This window comes from Nymphaea colorata, chromosome 8, assembly GCF_008831285.2.
Source record: "Nymphaea colorata isolate Beijing-Zhang1983 chromosome 8, ASM883128v2, whole genome shotgun sequence".
NCBI classification, from domain to species: Eukaryota; Viridiplantae; Streptophyta; class Magnoliopsida; order Nymphaeales; family Nymphaeaceae; genus Nymphaea; species Nymphaea colorata.
This window is the reverse complement of record NC_045145.1, coordinates 15771029-15782312: the sequence shown is the minus strand read 5'-3', so window position 1 is coordinate 15782312 and position 11284 is coordinate 15771029. Positions and strand designations below refer to the sequence as shown.

Below are 11284 nucleotides of genomic sequence, written 5' to 3'. Positions count from 1 at the left end.
GTTTCTTTGTTATAAAGTAGTCCTTAAATACCTAAGATTTTCTTTTTTGCAAGATACACCCTCTTCACAGTCAGTCATTTGTATGGAATCTACGACTTTTTCACTTTGTGTGTATTTGTTTAGGAGGTTTCCAGAGAAAATAATTCTGCTTCTAATTTTGGCCTCTCAAAAAAAGTCTATAAATTCCCAGAGAGAGAGAGAGAGAGAGGGAGCTCACGTGTATTGGTTAGATATATATTTGTGCATGCAAATTACTGTATGATCAATTATTAATGTTTGTTTCTTGTGGGGACTTCTTTTTTTCTCTAAGAGAGAGAGAGGAGAGAGAGACGAGGGGCTCAATTTTCGAGCTATTTGATTGGGCCTGGAAAGGTTTTAAGAGGGAGAGAGTGTGGCCTCTGTGCATAGTTTGTGGAAGGAGGTGAAGGCTGAAAGTCTGTTTAAGACTGAACCTTTTTCTCTCTCTTTTTTTTCTCCTGCACACAACCTCCCATCTCCTCTCTCTCTCTCTCTCTCTCTGGCTTGCTCTGCTGATGACTAAACAAAGTAGCCCAGATTCGTTCTAATTGTTGCTCTTCTTATCGACTATTGTAATTAAAGAGGCCAGATTCTCTGTGAGAAGAAGGCACGATGCTGTTGAAGGCCTGTTAAACTGGGGACTACATGGTCTTGTCTACATCCTTTCTTCGTGCGATCAATGGTGCGTTTTTGCTTGCAGCTGGTGATTTGAAAGGGATCAAGGAAATTCCCCACAAAAACATCCATGTTTGGTGCTCCATCAGCAGGCTCGGCGCCCTCCCTAGGCAACCCCTCCTATCAGTCTGTATCAGTCTTTCCTTGTGTAGATAATGGAAGCAACAAGCGGAAAAGAAGGCCTGCTGGTACCCCAGGTTCCCTCTCCCTCTCTTTGTCTCTCTGAGTGTCCGTCTTTAAGGTGGGTAGTTTCTATTTTCAATTCTTGTGGGTCACTCAATAAAAGAAAAGGGTGAAAAACCAAGCTGGTTTCTTCATTTCTTTAGACAAACCTCAACTTGGCCTCCACACTCCTAAATGGCATTTTCTTTTTCTATTCCTGATGTGAGTATTAACTTGCATCGAGAAATGGAGACTTAGAATTGTCTTCTGCACACGCGTTTTTCTTCATTTCTACATGTCAAGGATCGACTAAAGCTTCCAGAAATCTAAAGATTATGTATTTCATCCGGTTTCACAACTTCGGGGTACCATCTTCGTTCTAAACAGTAACTAGAATTTCTATCTTCTTCATTTTCTCGATACGGGTGTTCTCAGTTTTAAAGAATAACAAGAATTAACTATCCGATACTTCTTTGCAGCGGCTCCCTGACTACTTTTTTTTTTGGGTAATCGGTGTGCAGATCCTGATGCCGAGGTCGTCTCTCTCTCGCCGAAAACCTTGCTGGAGTCCGACCGCTACGTCTGTGAGATTTGCAACCAAGGGTTCCAGAGGGACCAGAACCTGCAGATGCACCGCCGGAGGCACAAGGTGCCATGGAAGCTGCTGAAGAGGGAGACGCCGGAGGTGAAGAAGAGGGTCTTCGTCTGCCCGGAGCCGACGTGCCTCCACCACGACCCTTGCCATGCTCTGGGAGATCTCGTCGGCATCAAGAAGCATTTCCGGCGGAAGCACAGCAACCACAAGCAGTGGACGTGCGAGAAGTGCTCAAAAGGATACGCCGTCCAGTCGGACTACAAGGCGCATCTGAAGACCTGTGGCACGAGAGGCCACTCCTGTGACTGTGGCCGAGTCTTTTCCAGGTCACACACTAGTACTCCAACATCTTCTGCTTCCGTCTTCTTCAAATATCTTGAAAACCAATCTTTAATAAGAAAAGAAGCGGCCAAGATAACCAAATTTTTTAAAATTAATTATGTAGTGTTGCACTGTGCAGGTTCTTAAAATATTGGGGGGAAGAGAGAGAGAAGGAGAGAGAGGGAGAGATTTTCCGTCCAATAAAATTGTTAACTCAAACTTCCATATTTTTGAATTTTGGGTTTTGTTCTATACCAGGAAAAGCAAACTGATCTCCCATGATAAGAAATAGCACATTAAAAGCTTATGCTTCGTTCTGTTATTGCTTTGTTGCCCTTTTCCCCGAAGTTACAAGACCTGCTAATTTTCTACACCGCTGAATCTTGGTTCTGGTTGATCGAACGCTGATCAGTGTCTTGACCACAATGGAGTTGCAGACTAGAAGGAAGAGAGAAATGTTAAGAGTATCATAATGATTTAGCTTTTTCCGTTCATCAATATTAGCAATTCAAGGTTGTCAGGCCATTGACCAGATTCTGATCCTTTTGGTTTTTGTGTTTGTTTTTAGGGTGGAGAGCTTCATAGAGCATCAGGATGCCTGCAATGCAGGAAGAGAGCGGCAAGAATTGCAGGTTCCGCAGTCGGCCTGCTTATCCCGGACGGCTTCGAGCCCCAGCCCTTCATGTGATACCAACTTTAGTGCAGCTGCTGCTTGGCCTGTCATGAAATTTCCGGGCCAATCTAACGGGGTAGCCTCAACTATGGATCCTCCTCAACACAATCTAGAGCTGCAACTCCTGCCGGCGACTCATTCTCAGTCGCCCAACCGGACCGCATCCAACCAGAAGACAGACGAAAACCACTCGACCCGACTGCAACTCTCAATAGGCCCTGCCAATCAAGACGACGCACCACCGAACCAACCCAACAAGAAGACCGAGATTTCATGGCTGAACAACGCCAGTAAGGCATTGGACAACCTCAACGGAAAACAGAACTCGGATGTCGCCGACCCGGCGCCGGTCGATCCATTTCGAATCGATACGGTCTCGGCTTCAAAGCTCAAGGAGCATGCGAGGGAGCAGCTCAAGTTAGCCACAGCAGAGAAGGCATACGCAGAAGAGGCCAGGCAGCAGGCCAAACTTCAGATTGAGTTGGCAGAGAAGGAATTTGCCAATGCCAAGAGAATCAGGCAGCAGGCTCAAGCTGAGCTTGACAAGGCCCAGATGATGAGAGAACAAGCAATAAAGCAGGTGAACAACACCATCCTGCAGATCACATGCCAATCCTGCAAAAAGCATTTTCAGGCAGCAGCTCAGCCCTCCGATGAGAACTCATTGGCGGTGAGCTACATGTCATCGGTTGTTACAGAAGGCCAAGGAGAAAATGATAACAAGAATTCCACAAAAATCATAAGCCTCTAAAGCATGTTGTAAGCACTTTGTTCAGTCTCATTATTTAGTTTTTTTTTTCTCTTTATTTTTTCTTTTCTCTTACTTCTGTTTGAATTCATATGGTGGTGGTTATGGTGTAGATTTGAGTTAAAGCTAGCTGAAATTCAGCACTGCATTCATGTAATACTCTCTTTTTGCCAAGGAAAAGAATTTCATCATTTATATGCTCTTTGAAAACCGCAAGCATTTGGCTTTTTTTTCTGTAATGTCGCTAATCTTTTGTTGTATAAAACAGTTTCCATTTTCATACAATAAACACATATACACACAAATAAATAAATAAATATTATAAATGTAATATATATATATATATATATATATATATATATATATATATATATATATATATATATATATAGCTTTCATGTGGGACAAGTGTGCAAGGACTGCAGTGGTGGAGTTTATGATGTTGATTTCAAGTTAAAGGTGTCTTTAAGTTTCCGCAGTCGCTTTATGTAATACTACTTTTGTTTTATTAAGAAAGGAAATACTCAAAAGTGTGTGTTTTTCGGAACGCCTAGATACCACAAAATCTTTATGTAGTAGAGTTTTTTTTTTTTTTTTTTTTTAAGTACTGACAGGCCTTTTGCTAGCTTTTTCAGTGCCGATCTGGTTTACATTAGACAACGCATACTTTTTAACTACGATTCTTTCTTCCAAGAAAGAAAAATTTACAACTGGCTGAATCGTGAAATAGTCCCTTAACTTTACGACGAAAATATTGTTTCTGCGTGTCTGTACGTGCGCTCCTGCATCGAACAATGAGGACATGTTGACATCCCTTTAAAAAAATGTCTTCTAGCTTTAATATCAAGAGCTGCTTTAATTAATTAGTTTTTCCCTGCAGTTATCTTTAACTTCTGGCGATTATTATTGAGACCAAAAACAAAGTTTGATGAAATTCTATATGCTCATAATTTCTAATAAGCTATCATTAGAGAAATCCCAAATAGATCTCTATGCTCCACCACCCTTGTAGTTTAAGATCAGTATGAATTTTCTTTTTTTTTTTTTCCTTTTACATGACATAGTGATACTTGTCATGGTTTCATGATTCACATTAAGTTCAATTAAGTGATCCCGTGATGCGTCCGTATAACTCCTGCCTATTCTATTCTTTGTCTTGCTTAAGAAGGTGATACATATTGCACTCGAAATGCTGACTGCCCATCTAGCGGCACCACCCCTCCCCATTATGCCAACCCCCCTTCTCTCTCTCTCTCTCCTTTTTGTGAGGATTATGGTCTCATATCAGTGGGTAGTTTGTAACCTTTGATTGACATAAGAACTGAACTTTCTAGCCGTACGGAATAAGTCTTATTTTTTAATATGTAAAGTTATGTTTCTTCTTAATGTTAAATGAATATGTTGTTTGGTTTGCTCCCACTTTAATGAGTTTTAACAGTTTGCCCCACAGCATGCAGTATCCGAAACATATGACGAATTAAAAGCGATTAAACCTATATACTTACCAGTTAACAGCATTGTATCAAGCACATTTGTATAATTTCATCAGTATACATAGTGCATTCATCTACACAAACGATAAGTGTCACCGTAGAATATGCAGACGAGGAATGTCTGAGGACCATGACCATCAACAACAAAGCTCATAATTCATTATGTGTAAAATATGTGATATTGAAGTGCAATGTTTTATATCGTCTACCAACTAATAAATTAAAAGGTTGTGATCCGCAATCCATGAGTTGCCTGACCATATTGTGAAGAACCTTTAACCCGCCATTTTTCGTGTGTACAACTTTATATACATAAAAAGATGAAGAGATAGATCGCAAGGAGGTACCCCATTAATTCAGTGCACTGAGAATATATATCGGTTAACATGACGGGAGATGGAAGCAGAAACCCGAGAGTGGAAACTGATTAATCTCACAAGATTACTCTTCGTTTCTTGTTTGGAGAAAACGGAGAAATAAATGAAAAGGAAATTAAAGAGAAAAACCCAAGAGAGCAAAAGAAGAAAGAAAAAAAAAGTACAACACAGACTCCAAAGGTGGAGTGGAGGGAGGGGTGGGGTGAAGAGGAAGGTCAGAGTTCTCTGGTATAGCTTGTCCTTTTCTCTATGTCTGTTTGTTCTTGTTGTTACTTTTTACTTAGAAAATCCCAAACAGAAAACGAAGGGTGAGTATTTTCTTCCCTGTATTTATGGCATCATACTTTTCTTTCTCCCCTTCCCTCAGCAGGACATGTTTTTCAGTGCCAAAGGTTTTCCTCTGTGTGAGGTGAACCCGACGATGGCCTCTTTCAGGCATCCCCCTCTCTGACCAGCCTTCAGAATCAATCCTGGAGGCATCTTTTCTATTTATTGCCATCCCCGTCCACTGTGCTGTGTAATGCAAGTGTGAGTGACTATGCACGTGGCCCTCTCTGTTTGTGTGTTTTCCTTTTAACCGAAGGGCAGAGGGAGCGTGGAAATCTGGAGGACTTCAACTGAAGTTTCAAGTGATAAGGGGATCTACCAACAAAATATTTCTTGTTATATTTCTTAGTCTCGGGGTCTGCTGATCAAACTAGCTTAATTATCCTATAATTCATTTTTGACATTGTCGAGTTGATAAGAATGAACTCCTGTATTCATGCATTTCCAACTCGTCCATGATGTTCGCCAGGAATTGGAAAGACAATGAGGTGATTCAGAGCCCTTGCAGTTGTGAAAGAGCCATCTGGGGAAAAACAAAATGCTTGTACAAGCCTGTTCAAGAAGATAGTAATAAGAGACAAGCGCAACTAATTAGAGATTGATTATTATCGAATCAATCGTTCTGATGCGTTTGAATGATCTGATCAAAGCAACCCAGGAGAAATAAGATGGTGTTTGTTTAACTAGTGGTAAAGTGTTTGACATGCAAGCTGTCACGAGGGCCTTCTCCTTCTTCCTTTTCCCCCATTTCTTCCCCCCTTCTTTTCTGTTCCCAATAGTATACCTGGTATGCGATGAAACGCAATGCAGATGAAATTGTTCATAGACTCCTGGATTTGAGTACATTTACGTACATGAAACTTCATTGGTGTGTGTATGTGCACCTATACACATGAACAAGCCCACACACACACACACAAATATTTATATATGCATATATGTAATGAGTGACACCAATCCCAAAGCTGGACTAGATTTTGAAGCCTATTTTCTTCCCAAAGGTTCACAAATAGTAGCTAGATGTGATATTTGTGAAAAGGAAAAACTAAAAGAAAAAAAAAAGGAAAAGGTAGGGTGAAAAAGCAAGCGGTGCAGAGAGAGAAAAAAAATCAAAAAGTTCAGTCTCGAAATAAAACTGGTAGAACACATTCCTTTTATATATATATATATATATATACATTAAGAGGAGGAGAGAGAAAGAGAGAGAGAGAGAGAGGTAGTTGCTAGATACTTGGATGCTACATGAATAAAAAACAATTAAATCCCTTGACCTTTTCAGATCGGAGGTCGATACTCAATAGAAATACAACAAGGAATGAACTAATAGATGATGAAAGTATTCAATCATCTTTTTTTGGTTGTTTTTCTTTCAATCCTCGATTTGGAAAAGATCACGTGCTGAGATTGTTCTTTATCCTTCCAACTTCTAAGTGTTTAGCATATACTGTTTTATCATATTATATATATATATAAAAGAGAGAGAGATTGTGCCTTTACTAAACCAATAATTGTTGGCATCCTACCCTACATAAATGGAGGGTCCCGTTAAGAACCCTCATTTCAGCGGGGCCTGGTTCTGTGAATCCCATAGAGGCCCTAGTCATCTAATCATTTAAAATAAAGAGAGAGAGAAAATTCCAATAATGGCCATAATACACTGGAGATAAAAAAGGAGATCACATGCCATGCCTCTTTCAAAATTTTATTTTAGAAGGCAAACAGTGCCTACAGTGTGGTCGAATCCGAGGCCCGGAGTCTACGGCCCCATCCCAGCCAGGCAAAACTCCAGTACCCTCTAATGCCTTCCACTTTCGACTTTGATTTCCTCCCCACGCAGCACATAGCTCCATTATGTACTTAGAATAATGTCAATCTCTTTTCATGTAGTTGTTCAGGTCCCATATCTTTCATGGAGGTATGTGGAGCATGGCTTGGGTTGGAACACAATAAGTGATAGTGGCTCCTTTTCCAAAACATAGCATTGGATCAAGATCTCTTCCAATTTGCCCATCGGCTTATGTCATGCATTGAACTTCATTTTTGTTGGGTTCCATATTTCTTGCAGAGAAACCTAGGAAATTGGTGCTATGTGCCGATCAAACGATATCGAGCGGCGGAGGGATCAAGAAGCATCTTCCGTACTTCTGCTTTGTCCAAATCACAACACATTCGGGTCTAACAAGGTCAGACCCCAATTCAAATAATTGATCGGCATCAAGAACCTGTTGCAGAAAAACATGTTAAATTGATGAACCAAGAACTTAAGATCTTCCATCACCCACATGCAAAATCTTGGTAAACTTTCTTGCAGTCATATACTGGCAGTGATTAGTTAATCATCACAGCATATATCAAATCTTTTTTGTCTTTTTCTTTTTAGGATTCACCCCATTTGTTCTAAAAAGTTGGAAGAACAGCTAGGATGCAGATCAACAGTTGATCTCTTGGGAACCTCCGATTAGCACAAGAAATGTAAACAAAAAAATGAAGATGATCAGTACGAAGCTGTGATATTATTCCATGGCCTGTGACCTGTCTGGATGCGGCCACTTGATTCAGAGAACAGGGACTGCAGTATGTGACAAGGACACGCCATTTTAGCTGCATGTCTGGCAACATGATCGAAAAAATGACAGGTTGCAAGTTTGGTAGTCTCAAATAATATGTTTGTAGTAAGTTCCTTGTCCATTTTTCCCTAACAGGAGCTCCATTTACCTCAGTGGTAGGGGTTGGATTCGCATGAGAATTTTAAGTTGAAGGAGGCAACCTGCTTAACATTAAGAAATAAGGTTATGCGGAGTATACGCTGTCCCTTCTCCACCAATATATAGCAGCAGATGTACCGGTGGGTCTCATCAAATACAGTAGTAGTACTCACCAAAAGCAGTGTTCAACAAGGGAAGAGAGGAAAGCAAGTAGGACTCAGTTTGGTAAGTGTAAGCATGGATCTACTTATAAGCTAGCTTCAGCTTTCCCATGTATACAAATATGTGAAAATATAAGAATAACTAAAACCCATCTTTATTTTTTCATCTCACCTAAGTTATTATGGAACAATTAAGTAGCCGTATTAAACGATGCTTCTTGCCTTGCAACATATGACCCCGTTTCCCCAGCATTGAGAAGAATGGTGGCTGTGGCATTACAGAATAAATGCTATTCAAAGCAATCTGCAAAAGGGTGAGAGGACCAACTCTGACTTGGAAGATTGATAACAATCTGTACTCACCTGCCAATTGTTTAATTGAATAAACTACGTTGATCAAATATCGTTGCAGGTAAGGATTAAATAATCAACATTAATTTTCATAAAGAATTGTAGCTAGAAATATCTCGGTACCTTTATTCAAATTCAAATACTGTAGTTCAACTTCCGCCGTTTATATCATAAAATCTGATCTATGTCATCAAGTCGCTCCTGATACTGTAGAATATTATAGCATATCGATGCAGCCAAAAAACATGGTGGTTTCGCTCGTCATTCATTTGAAAAACATATACTGTTCATTGATTTTCAAGCGCTGGAAATCATCAGCACGTTAGTTCATAACTGCTGGGGAAAAGTGTGGGCATTCATTTTGGGGAGGGGGCCCCTGTGTATTGATGTGCCAGTTCGGAGTTCATGCTTTAGTAATCCTTCTGCATGCGAATAATATTATAATGAAATCACATGCTTAATTGGTTTCTTCTGCCTCTTTTGTATATTAATTTTTTAATACTGACGTGTTTGTACCTAGTCCGAAAGCGTCATCTTAATGATGCTCGAGTATTTTTATTTAGCTGATCAGCAGCCTACTGCTGTTGTAGAGATATTTAAAAGCAGATTCCAGAAAAGGAAAAGGAACAAACAATTAAAAATTTGGGGTTTTATCTTTATTGGATTCTATTAGATCTTTCAATTAGTTTCCCATGCATTGGGCATAAGACTACCACAGCCTGTAATAATGGCAACAACTGGCCCTAACTGTCCTTATATACTAATTTAGAGCAGACTTGTTCCTTTACTATACATTGAGAACTATAGGAGATCTTAGCCTTTTCCACTTTTTGTTCCCAAAATTCAGTCAAATCCTCTCAAAAAATGAATTAGAGCCCGTTTACATGTTTGGAACTTAGCTTTAGCATCAACGCTATTGAACAGAAAACAACAATAACAATACTAGTAGTAGCAGTTATAAGCTTCTAAAATAATTTAAGCATATCCTAAAGGAATTAATCCGAATCTTTGTAGTCAAATTCAGATTTGGACAAAGATTCGGACATCAATTTGTTTTTAAATCTAGTTCGGATCCGCTTTTTGCAAGATCCGAGAATGATATGTAATTGGGTAGGATGGCTATCAGATCTTAGTTGGACATCGTATTTGGATTTAGATACAATAATCAACGAACGGCATACCATGTCTGAATCCGGGTGTCAATTGGATCAAAAATTCTTTACCACATCCAACAAATGAATTCAATATTGGATTGATAATTAAATATATCCGATCCACTTACGCACCTATGAGTGAGCCGTTCAGTCAGCCAATGCTCAGGTCAGTTCGTTTGTTAAATGGATAGTTTGGGTTGTAATTTACCAGCCTCGTGATAAGTCCCCATCAAGGGACGACGGTACGTGTTTGGTTCATTTGTCTCGTTTACCAGCTTCAGTATAGGTCTGCCATGTAAAAACCTAGACACTGGTTTGGGTACTGTTCAATACTGTAACTGCATTTTAGAAGAAGCATGTGGAAAATTTTGTTTGTCGTCAATCATCAACTGGTAGCATGTCATCCCCAGAGGGGTTGTTGTGACCGAATGGGCAGGGGCATGTAGGGTCATTTCGAATTTGCAAGGCTCCAACTCTCTGTACTGCAAAAAGAGTATACTGATCACATGTTAATTGAAGCATAGCAAGGTGCTACTCTGAGACACTAAAAGCAGACATGATACCCAAGAGGATGAGAGTAAGATTGAGGGCTTCGGCTCTTGACTAGGAAGTATCATGAAATACTCTTCTTGCTCACCTGAAACCAATATCATGCATGTCTAAGTTGATCAACTTCTTCCTGACATGGCCCCTCTCCTTACTCTTTCTCCACATTTTCATACTCATGAAATTATCCCATTGTTAAGGATGTAATTCAATTGGATTCGGAAGAAGAGCAGACATGCGAGATGAAAACAGTCGAGAGCCAGTTGCTGCCATTATCACAACCTACAGTACTTTTTATGCCTAATACATATGAAACTAATAGGAACATTCAATGAACCCAGTAAAGTGGCTTGTTAGTGCTGGCTTCCTTTCTTTTTCTTCTGTTTTCAGTAAGGTCTTTTCAACTCTTTATGAAACTGGTTCCAGCTCTTCAACTAAAATTAAACAGTAGTCAGGCATCATTGGCATGATTGCTTGATCGAGAAAAAGAAGTGAAGGAGAAGAAGAATCGAAGCATATGACTTCATTTTAACATTCCAGGCATGGAATTGAAGTGTTATTTTAATATTCCTGGCATGGAATAGAAGTATTAAAGCATGAAATCGATGGGCACATGCCAATACGCATGGGCCCCCGACGCATGGCCAAGATGTTGCTCGCGTCTAATATTTCTGGTGCTACTTCAAGTTGAAGCGCATCTGTTACTGACTGAAAGCTGTTTGTGGACGATCCATTTTTAGTGTTCCATTGCACCATAAGATGCATTTTTCTTCTTTTTGTATGTTATCAATTGCATTTACCTCCTTCATTAATGTTTATCACTTGCAGCTTAATTTCTGTAGCCACTTTTATAATTTCCTCAACATGCACTTCAGTTTTCCTATTAACTGTTCATGAATGAGGGCTGTTTTACATCTAAATTTGCATCTTTAGTTCTCCATAGTGTTTGGCCAAGCACGTGCATATGTTTTCTTTAAT

At 39.8% G+C, this 11284-nt stretch overlaps 1 protein-coding gene across 2 annotated transcripts; it reads left to right on the top strand.

Annotated features, from left to right (window-relative positions):
• Positions 1–212: 212 nt before the first annotated feature.
• LOC116259494 (zinc finger protein SHOOT GRAVITROPISM 5-like) lies at positions 213–3389 on the top strand. Of its 2 annotated transcripts, none has more exons than XM_031637351.2 (3): positions 213–881; positions 1377–1776; positions 2340–3389. In XM_031637351.2, exons 1-3 carry the CDS (start codon positions 764–766, stop codon positions 3193–3195), a joined length of 1374 nt encoding a protein of 457 aa, XP_031493211.1. In that variant the 5' UTR covers positions 213–763; the 3' UTR covers positions 3196–3389. The 2 variants fall into 2 exon arrangements, with proteins under 2 accessions (XP_031493211.1, XP_031493210.1); XM_031637350.2 differs by having other exon boundaries at positions 214–890.
• The last annotated feature ends 7895 nt before the right edge of the window (positions 3390–11284 follow it).

Coding starts and splice junctions, on each gene's coding strand:
- LOC116259494 (XM_031637350.2), top strand. CDS start 764: ATGTTTGGTGCTCCATCAGCAGGCTCGGCGCCCTCCCTAGGCAACCCC. Junction 891..1,376: donor AAGGCCTGCTGGTACCCCAG/GTTCCCTCTCCC, acceptor ATCGGTGTGCAG/ATCCTGATGCCGAGGTCGTC. Junction 1,777..2,339: donor TGTGGCCGAGTCTTTTCCAG/GTCACACACTAG, acceptor GTTTGTTTTTAG/GGTGGAGAGCTTCATAGAGC.